The sequence below is a fragment of the Xylocopa sonorina genome, chromosome 10 (assembly GCF_050948175.1).
Source record: "Xylocopa sonorina isolate GNS202 chromosome 10, iyXylSono1_principal, whole genome shotgun sequence".
Lineage (NCBI taxonomy): Eukaryota > Metazoa > Arthropoda > Insecta > Hymenoptera > Apidae > Xylocopa > Xylocopa sonorina.
The window spans coordinates 7,050,004-7,072,038 of record NC_135202.1 but is presented as its reverse complement, the minus strand read 5'-3'; the positions used below and the strand labels follow the sequence as shown (position 1 = coordinate 7,072,038).

At 35.6% G+C, this 22,035-nt stretch overlaps 2 protein-coding genes and 1 pseudogene across 3 annotated transcripts; 1 reads left to right on the top strand and 2 right to left on the bottom strand.

The window, feature by feature from the left end:
• Nucleotides 1-73: 73 nt before the first annotated feature.
• LOC143428279 (polyisoprenoid diphosphate/phosphate phosphohydrolase PLPP6) lies at nt 74-3,341 on the top strand. 2 transcript variants are annotated; one of them, XM_076903016.1, is made up of 4 exons: nt 74-198; nt 2,330-2,464; nt 2,564-2,663; nt 2,752-3,322. In XM_076903016.1, the coding sequence occupies exons 2-4, from the start codon at nt 2,354-2,356 to the stop codon at nt 3,144-3,146; spliced, it is 606 nt and encodes a 201-aa protein (XP_076759131.1). In that variant the 5' UTR covers nt 74-198; nt 2,330-2,353; the 3' UTR covers nt 3,147-3,322. The 2 variants fall into 2 exon arrangements, with proteins under 2 accessions (XP_076759131.1, XP_076759130.1); XM_076903015.1 differs by lacking the exon at nt 74-198 and adding an exon at nt 2,050-2,143 and having other exon boundaries at nt 2,752-3,341.
• Nucleotides 573-2,031, bottom strand: LOC143428202 (uncharacterized; annotated as a pseudogene).
• A 1,145-nt stretch (nt 3,342-4,486) lies between the features above and the next one.
• Nucleotides 4,487-21,802, bottom strand: LOC143428658 (alpha-tubulin N-acetyltransferase). Its single transcript, XM_076903704.1, has 8 exons — nt 20,872-21,802; nt 15,256-15,405; nt 12,581-12,752; nt 9,740-9,881; nt 8,359-8,464; nt 7,625-7,712; nt 6,977-7,023; nt 4,487-5,029 (listed from the first exon to the last, which is right to left on the bottom strand). The coding sequence occupies exons 1-8, from the start codon at nt 20,973-20,975 to the stop codon at nt 4,747-4,749; spliced, it is 1,092 nt and encodes a 363-aa protein (XP_076759819.1). The 5' UTR covers nt 20,976-21,802; the 3' UTR covers nt 4,487-4,746.
• Between the last annotated feature and the right edge of the window lie 233 nt (nt 21,803-22,035).

Here is a 22,035-nt window from a genome sequence, read left to right as displayed (position 1 = left end):
CAAAATTTGGGAAAAATTAAATATGGCGAAAGGTCGCGGTCATGCGTACATACGACTCCAGCCCCATCTTCTAACTCGCCAATCAGCGTATACGATGTGATTTCAAAGAAATTCCGTCGACAGCGCTATCATCGTTCGAAGCTGCACGGTGTATCCTGAAGTTTATAGAGATACATATTCTTCGTTAAATCGGAAAAAGTAATTATTTCTCTTTTCGTGACATTTCATTTCATTATACCTCTCTCATTCAGTCAAGCAATTTAGTATAATCGCCAATGTGTTGCCGGCTACTGATTAATAATTACAATGCTCCAATTAAATTCCAGAATATGGCGACCTCTTGCTTATTGTACGAATTATCCTATGTGGAATAGTATTAGTTAATAAAATAAGTCATTAAACATAGGTTACAAGTTTATCTACATATGTTTCCTACGTTAAATATGAGAATAATACCAAAAATTGGTAATAGAATATTTTGATTTAATGTTTTATTACAAAAATATTACTTGATAATACTTAATTGTGTCAAATATTTCGAATTTTAAATGTAACACACCATTTCGTATCTATTAATCGTCGTTTTGCATTAGAGACATAGATGCACTTTTCAATACAAGACCTTGTAAAGTATGAAGCACTTTCTCCAATCTAAAAACATAATAATTACATGATATAACTATCATAGGAATAAAAATTTTGCTATTTCAAATACCTTTATTCATGATCTTGGACATCATTAAAAGTACTTGCAAACTCTTCTAAATCACTGTTAATACTTTGATATGTTTCATTTTTCTCTCAACATAATTTTAACATCCTCCACATTTTTTCCTACTCTTCAGGTGTATCGGGAAGTATTATGTTATCAAGAGGAAGTGCATCTAACGGTTGCAGAAGGCTACATAATTGAAATAAAATATTTTTTACTGTTTCAATATCTTCTTTTTCTACAATCAAAACAAATATTAATTTTTATAAAAAGTATGCCATCTCAGGAAAATGATATCCTGCACATGACTTACTAGTATCAGCTTTTACATCTGACAGTTATGAATTAGTATCATCCTGTATTTTGGTTAAATTTATTATATCCAATTCTCTAGTTTTCAACTTAAATAATTTCTCTTCATTACGATCATATTCCTTATCTATTCTCGCTAACTGTGACAGAAACGATTTTTCTGTCTCCTCTTGTTTCTTTTTTAAAATCAACTGTGTCATAATCTTCTGCAAATATTGATCACAAAGAAGTTCCAATTCCATATCTTTTGGCACGAAATCACATTGTCACTCATGGCATTGTCACTCTGCTTGTGTGATCATGCATTATGTTCCCTGCTACATTGCTCCTGGTTACTTACGGTATACTGCGAGTATGTTTCCTACAAGATAACAAGTTATAGTACAAGTAAATGCAGATTATTTCATATGTAATAAACTGTCGCAAGTATCTGTAAAAAAAGTTTCAGTTTCCTCGACAGCTTGTTTTTTGTCTAACTTTATTAGGCTAATAATTGGGTAACAAATCAGATCATACGAAATGAAATATCAAACTGTAGAATATTTCGAGGTATTCGAGTAACTTGGGTAATCTAATCGAATAGTCGTCGAAATAAGAAATGTTTAATTCATTGATCAATTTACAAACCAGATATCTCTCTGATACTTTGACTATTGTACGTTACTTCTAATTTTTACCTGCTAATTTCCTTTCGTTCTCATTTATCCATTGTTTAGTGAATGAAAAACTTATATATTCATTTTATCCGCAAAACTTAAAGCAGCGTCAAGCTGTGGTTGAAATTTACGATAATTAAGATGAAACGACACGAGATCGCAATATAACGAGACCAAACAATTATCGGTTTGAAACTGTTCGAATTTTTTTGCCGCACGTGTCGCCCTCTTTGAGAATGGCCTCAAGTAATTTTTGTCAACATAGTATTTAGACTTTTTGTAAATGGAATATATAGACTGTATCCCTTTAATATCTGATAATATACATATAGGTAACATGAATGTACTCATAGATAACAGCAGTGTAAGATTATAAATGCCATACTTTAGTGCTGACAATATTTCTGATAAAAATTGCTGATATTTAGTACAAGTACGTTATTTTTAATACACTATGGACAAGGTATCTTTTCTAGTATCCAATTTTAGCTTACTTTATTTTTATAAAAAATATTAAAATGTTGAATGTGTCAACTAACAAACATTTTAACTTATATCTTACATACCTAGTAGTAAAAGTATATTATAATATATACTATGGCTGTAAGTAAAGCATATAATACATGTATTTATAAAATGTTTGTTTCAGAGTGATAAAAGACAAATATCACCAATGTTAAGAAACATATTAAACTTGGACATTAAGCTAACAAATGCTTTTGTAAGATGTGCGGAAAAATTAGTGCCTTTGAAGCATCTGAAAATGCATTACAGAATGTTAGAGGTATGCTTCTGTTTTGGTCTGAATAATATTAAACAGAGTGTATTAAATTTTTCACGTCTATACAAATTTTCAATCTGTAATTAATCCTATCCTGCGTAGATATCATGCCACGGCATATGTTGGATAGCATCATTACTTGCGTTAATTTGGATCCTTAACAATAAGAATTTGTACCAAATGCAGGTTAATTTGATGATAGGTGAGCAACTAATTTCCAATACATCTAAAAGTATAATATTTTATGAAGATAATTTACAACATTACCATTGATACTGTTATATTTCTAGCTCTGCTATTAGATGTTATTATTGTTGCGATAGTGAAAGCAGGTACAAGAAGAAGACGACCAACAATTAACGATGATCCTCTATCAATGGGCCCTGATAAGTATTCATTTCCATCGGGCCATAGTTCTCGTTCGTTGCTTATTTTTTACTTCTTTAAATATTTGTGGCCTGTGTCTGATATTTATCTTACACTATTATTAGCGTGGGTTTTTGCTGTGAGCATGTCTAGAATTTTAATGAGAAGACATTATATTATCGATATTGGTGCAGGCCTAGCTTTAGGCTACGTCGAAGGAATGCTTATGAGCTTTCTGTATTTAGATGCTCAAACATGTGTAAATTTCATATCATGGATAACAGATGAAAAGATAGATGGTGCAGAATTTGATGTTTAGGTTGTTTTATTTTGAAAAAATGATATTACTGAAATTGTATATAAATTTAAATTGTTTTCAGGGGGGAAATAGTGAAATATGGGTTAAAATATTGATATAAAAAGGATATTGTCTCTTTATATTGTAGAGCTGTCTTCTGAGTTAAATTCAACTTTTAACTTTTTACAAGCTACGAATGCATCACAAATTAATTCAACTATCACTACATCATCTTATTCAGCTGGGAAACCTAAAACTGTAATAGATAGGACATGTTAGCAAAGGGCACATTTTATAATATTGATTAAAAATAGAAAAAGCATAAAATGAAGAATTAAACACCAAAATACAAATTGAAAGGTGATAGCTGACTGTTATATATATATATATATATACATAATATTGATTTTATATTATAAAATATGTAAGTGGCTCGAGACTATGATATTTTAATGTAGTTTAACTTAGATTGAGTGTGTTAAGTTGTACTAATACAAAAACAGAAGGAAGTGACAATCATTATACATTGTTACTGTTGTACAGTTCAATTATTTTTTTGAAAGTGATGAAATGTAAGGAATGTTATTTTTAATGATACGAATTGATATATGATTTTAAATACAAACAGGCAGAAACAATTGATATTAAAATAATGCAATTATGCCAAAATAAATTACAATGCTTTATATTTTATACATTTATTTTTATATCATATGATATACTTTTATTGATAACAGCAATTTCACCATCTTGTCATCCTAAATTTTACAGATTCCTATGAATCTGATAATAAAAAGTATGAAATTTGTATATCATTCACCAACAGATGTATTTTTTATGAAAACATTGTTCTAAAAAAGTATTGAATATGTCAAAGTTAAGAAAAATGATAACAAACTCCATTAGAGTTTGGTATATAGTATAAAAAAAGGAATGACAAATTTATTGTACAAACTATGTATAACTACATTTGCAATATATGAAAAATGTCTTGTACATTTTCATAAGTGTATAAAATTACAAGCCAGCCTATATATATACCTAAATGTATATATGCATTCTACACGATTAATGTTAATCGTGTACTACGAGTTTAATCCGATTTCTATAGTAACTTACTAACATTTGCAATGTTCTATATAGTCCTAATCAATTGAAATATGTCTATGAAACATTTTCAAATTTGTTATCTTCGATCTTTTACTTCGAGTTCAAAAAAAATTGCAGGAACACCATTGACGGCGCCAGTGTGATATTAACGATTTCACTCCTGCGAAACCTAAATGTTGGAATATTTCCGAGCCTCCTGTTTAGTGCAATCTTATGAATTAATAATAATTAATACTAATTTGTGCTCACTGTTCTAATAGAGCATGAAGAGTAACCAATCTTATCAATGCTCGTTTCTCTATATTGTTTTCATGCCATATTCCACTTTTAATGCATATTTTCCACCTTTTTACAGTTTTTCAAGTACCATCAAGCTTATCAATATGTATATAGTTACCTTCCCATTGATATTTTATTCTGAGAGGTAAAGCTTCATAATTTTGTCGCACATATAAATTGTATATAATTCTTCGATATAGTTCTTCTAATATTGTTCTAATTCTTTTCTGGTTTACCACAAAGGAGAGTGATAGAATTTTAGATCTAAACGAGTGTGTTGATTGGTACCAGCTACTTCTTGGCTGCACGAGGGAGATGGTTTCATGTTCTTTTCGGTTTTCTCTGTCTCGCGTAAAATAGTAGCAAGGGGAGTCGGTTGATGGTCCGGCAAAGCAGGTGTTGGTACTGTGGATAGTTCGCTTGTGCGTTGCTTCTGCTCTTCTTCTGAATAAAGACTCAACGAGCGGGGTCGTTCCGGTTTCGGTTGCGTTCCAGTCGAATTGCCCAATTTTTCACTGAAAAAGTAACTTCCCATGAAGATCCCATGGAAATACGTTTGAAGTTTAATCATGCACTTCCACGATCATAGCTGTTTATTGCGTGCAATTTGATGTTATTAAATTGTTGCAATTATTAAATCGTAACATATGAAATATGTAAGCGCGTTTGAGCGTTTACTATTTTTTTTCAAGTGTATTGTAGTTACTATAAAGTTTTCTGTTTCATACTTTAACAAAAATTGAAACGGTACACATGAATTTAATTTATTTCAATAATTTATTAATTCAACTTATTCTAATAATTTATTTCAAGTCGCAAGATGCAGATATTTCACATGTTAAGATTTAATACTTTGTGGAAATGGAACAAATAAATATCCCATCAATGAACATTATTACTAAGCAGGATACATATTTGGAATATCATTTCTTACACATGTGTAAAATATTTTAGATTCATTGAGCGTAACATTTTTTGCACTAAAAAGAAAAAGAAATGTTATTCTACAAGCTATGTAATGCATAAGACCGTAATATATCTATGTAAAATTATAACGAAAACAAATGTGTATCATGCATGGATTACGACTTTTGCAAGTGACGCAAACGAAATTACTTACTCTGGAAACAAGAGTAAGAGGAACGTGCTGCCATTGTGCAGAGGATTTTGGGGATATTGAGCTGGTGTTTTCGTGGGAGTGGAATCGCTTAATATCTGTCGAAATGAAAAAGGAAATAAATATAAAGTCCATGCAAAACGTTCGATGAACATCTTTTAATTAATATGCACAGGTGCGAGTGACTGGTTGAAAATAATTCGGTATATATCACAATAAATAAATATAACATATGTACGTACATACATGCGCAAAGTAATCCTAACAAAAGATACTTGTTCCAATAAATTAGTTATATCTGTGCGTCAAAAATGTGTAATTAAAACAGAATAAATTATTAGAAATGATACTTATACTTTAAAATTATTCCTTTTAACAATAAAATAGCGTTGAAAATTCTTCATAGCATTCTTCTATATTTTTCAATTTATACATCCGCACTTTATCACTTCAATTTCTGCTATAAAGGATTTCCATTTTATATTACATACTTAATATTTACAATTTATCGACCGACAAATATCAATAACCGATCGATTAATATCATCACACAATCATTGATTGTTGTCTATACCATTCGAATACGATACACAGAGAATCATACACTGAAAAATACTAGTTTTTATTTTCCTACAACTACCTACAACAAGCTATTCGACTGGATAAAAATATTAAAATTAAAAATAATATCTTATGTATCGAATTTTTTTATTCATTGAAAGCAATATCGTTCAAATTTCGATATATGTACATGTATTTCTGTTATTCATCGACATATTCAGACAACCCTGTTCAACCCATTACCTTGGGCGTTCATTCGAAAAATTAAATGAGAGAAAGGATTAGGAAATATATTCATAACCCGTCCAAATGTGCGCTGGCAAGAGGTAGCATACACACATTCAGTGTAAAAATAGTGAAAGCCGTTCATACCGTGTGTATTGCTGTGTTATTCATGTTTTCCTTTAACCCTTTAGCGACCAGACTCCAATGTCTTAAAGTCACGGTGGATAGATAGTAAAGTACTTAAGTATGTCCCAGTAGTCAGTTTAGTTAATTCAATATCTATACAATTGTACTCTCGGTCTACATAGTACGTCACTGTCAATTTCTACACATTTATGTCGTTTCGACAGCGTACCAGTATCATTTAAAATAACATTACTACTCGTCTTGAACGGAACTAATCTGGCCATCGAAGTATTAATTAAAGCTTCAACATGTCAGACATCCATGAGAGTCTCTGTACTCTCATTAGGTACACAGAAGTTAACAGCTAATTAATAAAAGCAGCCTTTGTAGGATCGTTTAACGACCTTGATAATTGGTTTTTAATTTTACTCACCCAGTACGCTTGGCAGATGGACCAAGCACAGCGGTATTATGGATTATCTAGAAAAAAGCGTTAATGCGTTTTTAATCGTGATGAGATACAGGTGTTGTTAGTAATAATTTATTATGCTACGTTATGAAGAGTAGTATTAACGACTTAAATACCGTGGCAATACATATACAGTAGAAACGATGGAAAAATTCATAGAACATTTTAAATATATGTTAATTTAGCATTATTCATAATAACTAACAAAGATATTGATAGTAAAACATACACATGTGTATATGTGTCATCCATAAAATAAATCTCAGAGTTAAGAAAGCTCAACACACAAAGGTTTTATGATCAATTAGTATTTCATTAATTACATGGGATATGAATAAAGAAGACAACTAGAAATATATTCCGTAATCATCGATATTGCTATAATTTGTTAGAAAATGATAAAAACAAGTAAAAGCAAAAATTTAGAAAAAGGGGAAGCAAAAGTTGTAAAGTGTTTCTTGAAACCAATTTTAATGAAATTACTTTTACCATGCTGAATGCAAATTGTGTAGAAGTAGGGTAGTATCTTTATTCTATTTTTGTATATTTTATTTATATTTCGTACGTTTCATTGTGTAGGAGGACACCAACGTTCTATGGTGTCATACTTACATTGGCCATGGAACAAGGTGGTCGTGCCGCAGCGTATCTGCCGAATGAAGAGCGTGAAACGGCGGGAGAGTAGGAGACACCATTCAGACTGAAACAGACACAAAATCAGTCGGAAAATGGTTGGAAAGAAACACCCATCGAGTTTAGTATATTCGGTACAATTTATTAATCTAAAATGCTTTAATCCCCTACAAACAATCAATGCATACATACGTTCAGCCTTAACTATGCATTTGTATATATGTATGTTGGCCAAAATTTCTGGCACGACCAAAAAATATAAATATCTAGAATAAAATATACAGAGTCCACCTACTAGTTGGACTGAAATAAAAAGGAATGTTACAATTTAAGAAATCTTTTCACATATGCGTGCAAAGAACTTCTAAATCAATGCAGCGCGGATGTTCGCATGCAAGTACGCTGCACTTTGTCACGCGTTGCGCTCTCTTACAAGCTTCCACTATTTCATTACTATGCGCATACTTAATGGGTTTTCAAAGTCGTTTTTCTCGAGAATGAAGGTATTTTTTTCGTTTTGCTAAATGAACGATCAAAATTTAATACGAACGCGATAAAATGATTTAACCATTTCTTTAAATGATTACTACTTTTGTAATCTAAGTGTTCAGCTTTGGTCAGCTCCTTCATTTGCAAAGGATTAATCACATTCTCTCGTAATTATCGAAGTATCTGATTCTTTAATTATTTTAAGAATAATAAAATGTATATACCTAGAGTTATTCATTCCGATGTTATTATGAATCACATTAGAAGTACCAATATCAATTGAGCTCTTCGGGGGTAGAGTGTACTTATTTGTCCTCCCATCCTGGCGTTCTGTAAAATAATAAACAGAGCCCATTAGTAGGCGTCATCGCATTACTGAGAAAGGAACCAGTCATTCTCCTTAATAATCTCTATCGATTTCCATCTAATTCTGCAAAGTAGATTTCGCTATGCAGTAGGTAAAATCTAGACTAGCCAATTTACATTATCCTACATCAATGTCAAGAAAATTGGAGCAACCCGTACGTAATTGACAGAACATCGACAGATTTATCATTTAAGGACAGCTTCGAATCGATCACGAGATTCGCATAATAGGGCCATTAGGATGACATTGACCGCGATTTTATGCTTCTCCAGGTAGGAATTACCGATTTAAGGCACCAGCCGGCGAAGGACAAGCTGCGAGACAAGCCCGACCTTCGTTTCTCCAGTCTTGTACCCTTAACATGAAACCAGATCGACAACGGACTCGCAGGTGACCTTGTACTTTTACGGAGACACCTTGAAGACGAGACGCTCATCCGATTTTTATGTTGTCACGAATGGTAGGTGCATATAAGCATACACGTAGGCATTCGAACGCTTCAACTTGCAATTTTTAACAAGTGAACTATATACGTTACGTTGAAGTGTATAAAATGATACGTGGGTCATACAAGATGGAATAAAATTGTATACAGAATACATACACAATCGGTCTTAACAATATTTGGTCACCACTTTGAATAAGTTATGCGACCAGAAACAAATATGTATAACTTCATATTGTTTTACAGTATGTAAAAAAAACTATTGATTCATTGTGGATAAAAAAATTCATATTTTTTAAAATATTAAGTTAGTCCTTTGATTAAACAGAAGTAACTAACTATATAATTTTCACATATATGAAGATACAGGACTCGGTTTTACAGTTTAAAGAAAAAAGGGTACTGGAGGTGACGATTACGTAGTCGTTAACGAACGACGCCACAGTTTCATCACGAAGTAATTAGAGACGTACCTAACAGTTTAACGAGCTTTACACTTCGAAACTTCGTTTCCCTTGTCTGTGCATTGAAAAAAGAAGAACAAAGTAGATTCTAGTACACGGTGGTAGGAACAAAGCTATCCGTTTCCTTTTCATCACACATATTCGATATTTTCAGAGCCACTAGTTTTTCCTCTTCATTTCCTTCAACATTCCTAGTTTCTTTCTTCTAGTTATATAATATTTTATGAGCATTCTGTATTTATATTTTCATAGGCCAACTAACACGAATCTTTTATTTGCGAAAAATTTGCGTAATTGAGAAGGATTAGAGAAACGAAAGAAGCACGTACCATCGTCGAAGAATCCTTGGAAGACGACGAACTTGTTGTTCTGCGGAATAATTTTCGAGAGACCGTAGTATTTATCTAGAAAGGCTAAAAACTTCTCTGAAGGCCTATCGATCGCCAACTTCACGGGCCTAATATTTTCTTCCTGGAAATAAAAAATAGCACTATTAGCGTTATCATTGCGAAACTGTATAGAAAATAGACAAAGAAAAATGAATTTTATAGCAGCGATCGTAATTCTCATTTCTCTTACAAAATGTATTAACGAACGAATAGTAGAGTAGAGGATTTAGAAGGGTTCAGTAACCCTTTCGATTACCTTCGACCGTAAAACCTACGCATAATGACCTTTTGTCACGCTCCCCTTTAAGATCGTTCACTAATTTGCCACTGTAGCCAGTAGCTGCTACTTCTTATCGAGAACCAGTCACGAAATCAACACACTAAGCGCTCCAGCATTTTCCCTTACCATACAATATTGTTTCTATTTAGATTGGAAAAACTACTGTACATATCTATAGATCTAACTTCAATTTTTAGCATTGATGATCAAGGAATTATTCGATACTGCAACAGAAAAATGCAAAGAAATGAAAAAGGAAGAATCTGGTACCCTCGTAGTTATCTTCACTTTCGAACTTTCTAAATTCTAACAGCGACGTAGATACATGGCTAATTATACTCGAAATATTCCCCGCATTTTTCTCTAAACACTAGTGGATAAGAGGCGAATGCGTTTTCCACGAACTATACGGAATAACACGTTCAACAAAAGACAACAGTTAGACGTACAGTTACGTTAGAAATGGTGATTAGAGAATTGTGCAGGCCACGCGAGCCTCGATTTCGTTTGCGAACTTTAATTCGACCGCAGGACTAACGACGTTTCGCGAGAAACCGAAGAAAATTAGTATCGATCAGGGAACGTGGAAGAAAACAGGTTGGAGGGACGTCGAGAGGCGTGATCGGGGGGGAAAAAAAGAGGCCAGTCATTATTCTGTTTAAGGTCTGGCTTTGTGTTCCGGCGAGTACGTTCCGGTCTATGTGCTCCTCCAGCTAGACGGAAAAATAAGATATACTTCCTTTGGACTGGCTATTGTGCTCTAACTGTACTGTAATGACATATTGCCTGTTATATAATTCTTTCTCTGCGGTAGCTTATTCTTGGCAAAACGAAACGGACGCGATATTCAATTCGATACCCCAGCAGCGCATAGAAAATATAATTAAGTAGCAATTACAATTTGAATTCAGAGATTAAGAGTCCCTTAATTCATTAAGCTCGTGCTTAGGTAACATTTGATCTACACGTCCACTTCTTCAGTTAATTTCAGATGAAATGTTACGTGCACGCCATGTTGGTTTGATTCAAAGATAGCTTTTAATATATTGTAGCTAAGACGTGGTTCCACGCGACATAAATGATATTTTTAAAAGAAATTCAATGTTAGCAGTATACAAATATTAGTTCTTAACCAGTGCATTTGCCAGGTCTGTTTAATAAAAATAAAGAATTGTATATTTGAATTTTAGTTAACTATACAAACTAGCAGACCATAGCGTCAGTGTTATCGTTTTACGACGCCAAGAGCATCTGTTATCGAAGACAGGGAGAGAACGGATGTCTGGTAGTTGAAGGTATGCGAACGAATCTTTAAAGAACGGACGGCTTTCACGAGACCGCGTCCCGTGTACAAAATTACTATCCACCCACACGCGCAGGATAGGAATCATGTCCGACGGTGTAAACGAGGCATAATTACTTCCCGAGTAAAAGCAGAAATGCGTCCACACGATCTTGAACTAAACCACTTCCATGGAACTATTTCGCAAAAACCAGACGATGGCTCGTTAAGTCGTACGTTGCGAAACATTGTCATTTCGCAAATGCGCGCAAATAAACGGAATTGAACGAGACGAACAGGAAGAATATCTGCATGTACCTAAGAGTTAGACGTACGCAACCTACGTTAATACTTGTAGATCCTGGAACAAAAAAGTCAGTGTTAGATGAGGACTGTGTAGGTTTATTAGGTCAAGTTATAATAGCAGAAAAGGGTTGCAAAGAGCTTTGTTCAATTTTCATGCCGCGTTGGCCGTATTTAATTAGAGAAAAATAGAACTTCTACCAGTGTGATGAATGATATATAGTAATAATAATATATCAAATACATAATATTGAGATAATATATACGTTATTCTATCTCACTAAAGATTTGTCTATCTATTTTTTACTGTTACGTGAAAAAATCTGAAAGCGTTTTGGTTTTATTATCCTAAGGCTTTGTTTAATTTTCTATTTTGTAATTTGTAATAGTCGAGCAGCAGGTGAATTCACGTATCGCTAAGCCGATAGCACTTGCGGCAATTCCGTGAGAAGTGCAGCAACCATGACAGAACTGGGGAGGGGAAAAAAATCTGGTGTACGAGCCGCAAATGCTAATTCTTGACCGACATTTTCTACCTCTTTTTGATCTCACAAATTCACAACCAGTGATTACCACCTAGATTCAAGGTCGCGTACATATATTACATATCTTATCTTGATATGAACAGTACTACTACTTTTCAATTTTTTTTAGCAACATGAAATGGCAAAAGTATTCTTATCAAATTTATTTTTTTGATCATAATAATGAATAAAGTGCACCAAATATTCTCAGAATTTTACTTCTTCTAGTACTTTCTACATCTTTTTGTAACTAATTGCTTTTTAGTTAATTATCACGAACTATATACTGTTGACTACAATGCTAAATCTTAATCTGATATGCGGCACTCCCCTTACTGTTACCCTTACCCTTCAATGGTTGCAGTTAACTCAAAAATCGCGTAGACACTTACGGAGAGCATGTGCTCGTACAGAATGTTCCCAAGGCCCATGCGTTGTCGCGATTCGTGCACGTAGAAGTCCAGAACGCATCGCGGTTTCAACTGATAATGAGCGCCCGTCTCGTCGAACATGAAGAGGTTCTTCGATCCTGTCTTCAACAGTCCCACCACGCTGCCCAGTCCGCTGTAAAATCGAAGCAAGGTTGTAACACTATGCGGTGATGATTCACGGTTACGGTCCACGCGAGATTCGCATCGTTAGACATAGTTAGAGCGGTCCAACGCGCAGGATAAGATTCGCAGCATCAGCTAATCTAGTTGAGTGATTCAAGGAACTTTCGTGGCGGTGCTAACAATATGAATTGGACCACCGTGTCCGTCGTTGCCGCGCGCTGCTTTTGGAGACGTTTCCCGACAAAATTGCTATTTGCAATCTGTACCAGCTGCGGGCGTCCACTAACCAGCATAGTATGCTTTTAACCTCCGAGAACTATAACTAATGCAGTGAACAGTTTTAATAACGCTGTGGGTGAGGCCACTTGTAAAAAATAATACTTTAAAACTGCACGTTAATGACTATTGTTGCGTTCAATGTAAACACTTTATGTATCTATACAGTGAGTTTGGACAGCGTTCCCATTTCTGGAAACAGGTCCTGGAATACTGTCAAGTTCTTTTATCACAGCACGATCGAAATCAGCGACATAAAAATATCAAATCGACTTTTTGGTCAGTAAGTCTCTCACCGAACATATTTGGGCAGTGTTCGTAGGCAGATTTTCGCTACTTTCAAAATGATTCCATGTATGTTATAATATCGCAATACATCAATTAGATATTTTCTATGTTTCAGAAAGACTCATTATATTTAGAAAGTATCTTGGAAAACTGTATTTCTATATACAGTAGCGAGTTTCTTAATGCTTTCTGAGTCATAAAATGCATTACATTCTGAAGTGTTATTCGCGCTTTCTTAATTAACGAAGCACTCCTCTTTGAGAAAGTTATCCAGACTTCTAGATAGCAGATATAATCTGATAAGAAAGGTACTCGTGGTATGATCGCTACTATTTTTTACACTTCAACGAGCAAAAATTTATAAATTTTCATCAATTATTCGTGGCTCGAATAATTGAATTTCTACTGTGCTATGTAAATTTGTTTACGAAATGCAAGTGATGTCTAAATTCTTACCAACTATAAGAAGCTTTGCATATCACAAGCATTGAAAATTCCACGCCTACCAAATACGATAGAATCTTCAATTATTAACAGATCGTTAAGTATGCGTTCCAAGAATTATGCACGCTATCTTGCGCCCTCGTTCATTTCCAATATCCACGACCCAACATTATTGTAATGAATCTAAGTCAAGCCGATTGTATCGCAGTTAAACTAGCTTCGTCATAAAGATGGGAATTCAAGCGTCTACTTCCAGTAATTAATAGCGTACAGACTTTTACAAGCCAACCATTGTCTTGGTGCATGCGCAAAGATAGTAATAACATTTTTTATCAACGATGATAGGTACAGGAAGCGAGGTAGAACAAGAATGGAACACTTGATCTATGTACAGTGACGCTCAAAAGTTAGGGGTATCGTGCTGTGCTACATTTTCAAAATGAAATCGGTATAAGAATTGTACGGCAAAAGCAAAAGAATGATCATTAAAATAAGCAAAACGATTATTCCAAGTAATGCATGCTTCAAGAGAAAGAAAGAGACTGTTCTAAGCTTTTTATTGAAACATGATTAGAAAATAGCGGAAAATGATTTCTAAGCAAAAGTCTGTTGACAATAAGAAGCATATATAAAAGCTAGCAAGAAATACATGAAAGTATTGGACACAAAATGAAATAAGTTTGAATTTTACAATCTGTGCGCTATACTGCAAAAATGGATATTCAAAATTCGTTTTCTCCTCTTATCCGCCATTTAATCACGATGGCAACCCCCTAACTTTTGAGCAGCAATGTATAATGGAAAGAATCTGCACGGATGGGAACGCTGGATTCCTGCGGGGAAGGCGACACCAGACATATCGATCCACCGACCATTTTGCACGCCACGAAACCCCTTATCCTGGGAAATACAGCTTCCTTTCCGGGCGTTGCGCTGCTCTGAGCTCAGGTTGCGCTTTTCAAGAGGGCCTACGTCGCTTACCCACGCTTTTATGGAAGCAATTAGATCGAGCAATGTACCCGAGCACGAATATTTCATGTTTGCAAAGGAGTACTTTCCGACTGGCTGCGGTAATTGCACTTCCCCCGTCATTTCTTTGCGTTACTCTCTTTCCAGTAACTGCATCTTCTTAATGCAGATTAGCGTCTTCTTCTTTTCAATGCAGAAGGTTGAGAGGGTATGCAAAACTGTTTTGTATCGTGGAGATAAGGGGGCGGAAAATTATCATTATTTTCTAGGGTCTGGGCAAAGCCAACGTTATTTTATAGTTTCTAGTTTCAAAGGAGTTACGACTAATTGTAGAACTCTTAACGCAATGATAATGATCATTTTTATACACCTAATCGTGATATGCAATTTTCAAGAATATCCTAATTCGTGAAAACAATTGTGCAACTTCCTAGAACACAGAATAGCTGTTTAATATTAAAATGAAAACATTGAGATTACTGGCGATATAGAGCTGGATGCTGCAAAGATTGTAAGGACAAACTAGAACAACTTACTTATTAGCTTCATTGTCCACTAGTAAATAAACGATGTGGTCCGTATCTCGAAGTTTTAGGGAGCTGGTTATTGGTTTATTCAAACCTTGAGCCCTGGCAGAAGCCTCGCCCATGTCGTCAAGAACTCTGCTCAGTTGCCTCTGGCATTCGCTGAAACAAATAAATTTCTTCAATATAAGAACAATCAAAGTTAGTTTCACTAAATAATCATTACTTCCAAATACACTCGTAAAACCTGTGAAATATTTGCAATTAAAATATTCGTTTAGGGAAAGTTTGAAGCACTGTTTAAAAAAAAAAGCACAGTTTGCGACTAATTCGACCTCGATATCGAAGTTATTCGTTTCGGCGTTGTCGTGAGTTGTAAGGTGTGGTTTACTACTTAAATAGTACGAAACAACCGTGCTACTTTCGACTCTCTTTTCTTTTGTCTTTTTCTTCATGCAATCGCTTTATTCCGTGCCATCGCTGTTCTTCTCACTTTCGCCGCTGATTTGATTTACTGACTGAAACTCATCGGTGATATTTTCGAAAGTTAAAATGCAATTTTTCAACGAACGTTCATCGACGCTAGCAATAGGATAACAGTTGATTATACCGCAGGAATCGCATGCCGATGCGCAATTTTTATCAGCCACGGTGGAATGAACGATGCTTATTCGGCTGATTCTAATTCATGAAATCACGAAATGGTTTCTCTGCAAAAATGCAGCTACTCCCACGAAACCGATTGTTACTAAACACGAGAGCCAACAGAATTTCCATTTTCCGTTCCAGTTACGGTTGACCCCTTAGCATCGCCGGGAGAAAGCCGATAGTGGCGTATCAATCAGTGAAAGATAATTTCGTAAACATTGGCAAATTATTAAGCATCTTGCTTCTGTTCATTCGCCTTCGTTTAACGAAACATGCTCTGGGTACTAGCCAAATAATGGCAATAATATCCCTCTCATTTCTGATGCCAAGAGGCGCGATCCGCGATAAGAATTAATCAAGTTTCAAAAATAACAAGTATTATTTTTAAATTTTCTATAAAAACAAGGACAACATTCCAATAAATAAAGACCTTTCTTTGGTCTTTGTTCCACTGCTATAAGCACTTAACAAAATAATCTTTCCTTCTATTTTCGTAATTTATAAACTACTCCTCTCCAACTCTAAATACTTTAGTTCTTAAATAAGAATTCTATTACTATACAGATAGCTGGAACATCCCGCGGTATTCCTGAATAGTAAACCTTCCTTCTGTCTCGATTTTCGTAATTTACAAAATACATTACGCGACACGCATAGTCGTCCGTTCGTTCAATGACGCAATTGCGGACACAATAGGCAGGCTCGATTTCTTTTCGCCCGAACACAGTGATTCGTAAATCGATTACTATACTTTAACGGTGGGAAATTAACGACTGAATCCGTCGAGAGTCTGCCGTGTTATTTGTTCTTCGTTCCTGCGTGGAATTACGAGAAATTAGCAAATTGCGCGTCAGAGGAACGTATTCCGTGTGTGTCGATGACGACGCGCGAATAGCGTCGCATCGAAACGATAATAGTACTCAGTGTCCGTGACACGAACATGCATCCTAACTTATTCTCTTTTCATCGCTTATTACGAAGCATTTCGGTCAACGAAATCGCGTATACCATAAGTTAATGCGTTACAAGATTCGACCCAATTCCAGCACTGGAATCAAGCCAATAGGCTATTTTGTAATGCAAATGCCGATCGATTATCGTAACAACGCCTGTTATAGAAGAAACGAACGACGATGGATCATCGTAGAGTGTCATGTGACCGTTCGAATCTACCGGAAGCGTTCACCACGTGTTCGATGGAACACGGAAGAATTTAGAGGGTTGTCTGACCTCGAAAGATGATTTTCAAGTTCTGGATACCTCGCACGAAAGTCGAGGAGCTCGTTAAAATATTTCCTGACAAATAAAACTGAACGTCTCTGGACGTAATCTCGAGCCTCGCTTCGATAAACGTGGCTGCTTTATCGAAGATGCTGAACGCGCTCACGCATATCGAGACTTAGTCGTTGACGACTGACCGTCGACGTTCATCGAGCATCGGGAGCTCCGCTAACCGCGACGATTTTGCCCGAATTAGCATTTAATCCGAGTTCCATCAAGCGATATCGTCGGAGACCGGTAAAACGTGAAACGCGCGTGAGGGCAGTTGCGATAAAAAGCAAATAGAAATGAGGGGACGCAAAATTCCGATGCTGCTTTCACGTGAAAGGAAAAAGAAAATCGCGTTCATGAATATTTAGCGGCACCGTGAATTACCGCGATGATATATGCGTGGGTAAAATCGTGACGGTCGTTTTCTAAGATTCACAGGGCCATGAAAATACCTGACTAGGTGGAAAGTTGTTAAGCGAATTCCAATCGAATTCATCTCGAATAAATCAGTAAAAATCGCGCGGTAAATTAGATAGCAATTACGTAAACGAGGAGAGCGTGAAGGTGCAGATTAGACTAGCTCAAGATGATTTTATCCTATTGACGGTATCGTAGAAATTATTTTTGTTAGATAAGCCTCGATAATTTTCCTCTTGAAATACCAAACCATGACTCCGAGTTATTATTTTGCTGACATAACAGTTTGCTCGGGCAATACAAGCAAGATTTAAATTGGTGTAACGAAGTGTCATACGATCACGGTCAGATCTTCTAACCCTACGTATTCTAGCCGCTTTAAACGGAACGTACGATTTACTAAGAGGAAATCATCGTTTATTTTACTTAATTCTCTGCGTACCATTTTTAAAATAAATTATCAATTTGTGTACTTAGAAAATAAAGAAATTTCTGTTCAGCAGTACACGTTTATAGGAAAAAGGAACGATTATAAATATTGTTAGATAAAATACTCGTTAATCGATTCATTTATTCTATCCTCGTTTCAGGATAGGAATCCATTAAAACCAATTGCGTTTACTTTTCACGATCTACGGAATATGCATCTGGAGTTACGTAGGCGAATATTATAGCGAAAATATTCATTCGGAAAATATTACTAACAAGTTCATCGAAGCATCAAGGTGATCAAGGAAGTCAATTTATCGCTCGTTCCCGGTCGATGGAACACGTGGATGTTACTCGCTGTCTTTTCCGCGATAATCCAGCATGCGTAAAGATTTTTTCATCCCTGTTGGGCTCTAATTACAAAAAAAAGTTAACCCCCTAATCTTTTCGTCTTGTGTTATGAAAATGTTTAATGTGTCGTGAAAATATCATGCTGAAAATTTAGGCGCTTCGCTGCCGAAAGCAGCCACAATCAACATTTGCTCTAGAACGCACCGACCGTAGAAAATGCAGCATTAGAAAGAAGAACGGCTTCGCATCTTATCGTCTATTCCATCAGAATTGTATAATGAGGAAACAAAGCAGGGCGAATAACCGCGGCAATATTTCAACATAGACTTCCGCAAACGCCGCGGAGTCACCGTTCAAGAATGTAAACGTGCAAACACAGTGCTCCGGGTTAAGAAATTCAATTGTGATACATCATCGAACATTTTAGTACTGCGTGAATAAAACTTATTCGAGTTGAATAACTTTGTACGAGGCGTGACAACTGTTAAGGTTGTTGTGGCGGAAATATTCTTCTTTTCTATGCTGGTATTTTCTATGTTATCTTTGATGTCTGTTTTCAGTGATATCGATTACAAAGGTTTCATTTTACAGCCGATTGAGTAACTTGCGATTTAATAACTGTGCAGTTCTTCTACATTTCGTAACATACATTTCGATAATACAGAATACCGATGATTCTCAAATATAAAAAAAAAAGGATACGAAAGAGCAACGTTTCAAAATTGTGGAAGATATAGGACAAATCAAACAATCGAAAGAATTAACCTAAGATACCAGGTATTTTGTTCAACATTCTTCGAGCACAGTATTTTCAGTTGCCAGGTAACCCTGTTCTGAACACCCACGCAGTGAAACAATAAAACCATTGGGGAGGTTCGCAGAGACAAGGCACATGATATCACAGTATTTCTTATACCTATTAAGGTAATCCGTTTGCCTTACGATCTTTTAAAGCCAAGAACAACAGAAAGAATTGTTTATAAATATAAATAAAATTGTAAAAATTATTGAACAAGAAAATATTTATATATTGTAATTATATGAGATATGTAATATGTAAAGATTAGTTAGTAGAGTAGAAAGAGATAGTAGAAAGAAATTCGGTTACGTTACGTGTTTTGTATAATTACACATATTTCATAGACACGCTTGTATATTATATATTCAAACTTGTTGCAACGTGTATTTAGAAACCAACACAATTCGAGTTGCCGTATCGTATTATCCATGTACGTCACCTATAACGTAATTATATCGTAAGTTTTCTTAAACATTCCTTATGCAACGGTTGCGTGTAGATGAAGTGAGCAAGAACTATAGCCGGCAGTGTACGTTGGGCTATTACGTGTACAGAGATCGACTGAATGTTGGTTAGATGTGCGCAGTGGTCGAGCAACTTTAGATTTGAAAATATTAGCGGCATTAGGGTCCAATCAAAAGGCAACTGACCGGTTTCCCGAAGTCGATACGGGGCAAACAGCTCTCACCTACACATCTATGCGACATTTTTACGACGATTGAAGTTAATGTTCACCTACTCTTAAGTGATAAATCTACCATGAAAATTAATCAGAAACATTACTTAGATATTATTGGAAAAAGAAACAGTTTAAATCTATAGTAAATAAAATTTCCCTATTTTATTATTTATATTACGTGGATTATGCAAGATGCGATTAATTTAATGAATATTGTGAAGCGAGTCATTAAACATAAGTGGAATTCTACTGAAAATGTATTGATTATAAATGAACTGCTATTGTAGTGCCTTTTCAGTTCTCTATGTGTTATGTGTGTGTGTTCTAATCACATTGTAACACCTTCAACAATTATAAATTTTTGTATACTTACAAGATGCAAATGCCTTTAAAAAATTAACATATGGACAATAATAATTGAGAAATAACGATTAAAGAATGATAGTGCACAGTACAAAAAGTGTAACGCGCGTATACATGGCACGGCAAAAGTGTTTATGCAGTATTGCAGAAATATCCTCGAAGAATTCGAGCAACGCCAACGCGAGTCTATTATATTGACATTTACTTTCGCCATCGATTTACGGTTAATATCAAGCCAATGTGACAGTGTCAATGTGCCTGAACGTGTCGCGACAGTTTTATTTGCGTGTCACCGGCGAGAACCGATTATGTTTCGGGAAGTCATCGAGACGCAAGAATGACTTTAAACGACTATGCCTGGTGTCATCGACGCGAAGTGAAAGTACCATGTACGTTACATATTACGCGATATAACCTTGAAGATGACGACCACGATAAATAACATCTTACGGCCAAACGAATTTTCTCACCACCGTCGCTCGACGTTCTTATTCGCGAATGATTTCGAAAAAAATTCGCTCCTCAGGAGATTCTTGCACCTAATTCAAATTTACGATTTAACGCCACTTAAGGCGAGAGATTAAAAATTCGTGTGCAGAGATAAAAGTGTCGAGTCTAAAAAGGGGAGCAAACACGTAAAGCGTAAAATAATGATAATGATAGTGCTTACTTTAATTCACGGCGGTCACCTCTGAAGTCTTCTGGAATAAGGGTATGCGTGACCTTGTTGATCTTTCTCGGTAAGAGTTTATTTACGTTGAACTTGAACTCCATTTCGGCGACGAGTTCTATCACACGGTAAATGTTATCAATTTCTACGTGCAAGTACGTCCAAGGGAACGGTCCTTAACCTTTCGATACTCTTGTCACTTCACCCGACGTATCACCACCTTCCAGTTTTTTTTCGAAACTGTCTCGTTCGATTGTCCTGAATATGGCGGTCAATGGCATCCACCGAGACAACTTCACTGTGCGTTTTCCGGGGGAATTATGATGTTCCAACTTCGTGTTCGCGTCTACAGCGGAATGTAATTAACCATTGAACAATATGATCGTTTGATACCTGTCACGCTTGTTGTCGCAAGAATTCCCTTACTCGCCTAGTTCTACGCAACGATGAGTTCTATTTTCGTTTCTTGATGTCACCGTCTCGTGTTCCTGGTATTTTTTCATTCAAAATGAAATCCGTGTGCCGATGCTTCCAATAAGAACTAGCCTCCTTAACACGGTGACAAAGACTGTACGAGACTGCACACACCTCCTCGAATCGATTAGTCCCGCGCGGACATCTGATTTACTTTGTGTGTCGTGTTCCAACTAATATTCATAGTTACTACGTAGTCGCTTTTTCACAACCGCGGATAAGTAATAAGAGAAGTTGGGCGATATGTGCACTGCTGAATCTTCGCTAATTTGACAGTTAACCAATATGACGACACAGCACATTGAAATGGTGAGAAAGTTTGAAAAAGTGACTGTTCCCCCTGAACGATTGTGATGTACAAATATGCGGCGGTATGATTCAGATGAGAAATTTAATAATCGCACGGCATTTCACCTGACGAATCGCTGGAAGTCTCACAGTTTACTGGCGAGCGGTACGTTCAATTTTTTCCTGAAAGCCGCGAGTCGCGCCGAGATGCGCGCGCAGTCGAGGCTCGCAAAACGACAATATGGTCTTGCGCATGTGTCACGATTTTTTCTTTTCTTTAAAAGTGATTGGAAAATATCGTATCAAATTTACATGTGACGAAACGTAGAATTATCAACATTTTACTATCGTAAAGCAATTAAATTTTGTTAAATTTTAAAGATAATTCGCATTGCACGTGCT

Bases quoted from the DNA above. Each gene is read 5' to 3' on its own strand.
- LOC143428658 (XM_076903704.1), bottom strand. From the start codon at position 20,975: ATGGAGTTCAAGTTCAACGTAAATAAACTCTTACCGAGAAAGATCAAC. The intron at 8,465-9,739 runs GTACGTGCTTCT...ATTATTTTACAG, and splicing joins CCAAGGATTCTTCGACGATG to AACGCCAGGATGGGAGGACA. The intron at 7,713-8,358 runs GTATATACATTT...TGTCTGTTTCAG, and splicing joins ATCGGAATGAATAACTCTAG to TCTGAATGGTGTCTCCTACT.
- LOC143428279 (XM_076903015.1), top strand. The intron at 2,465-2,563 runs GTATGCTTCTGT...TATCCTGCGTAG, and splicing joins TGCATTACAGAATGTTAGAG to ATATCATGCCACGGCATATG. The intron at 2,664-2,751 runs GTGAGCAACTAA...TTATATTTCTAG, and splicing joins GCAGGTTAATTTGATGATAG to CTCTGCTATTAGATGTTATT.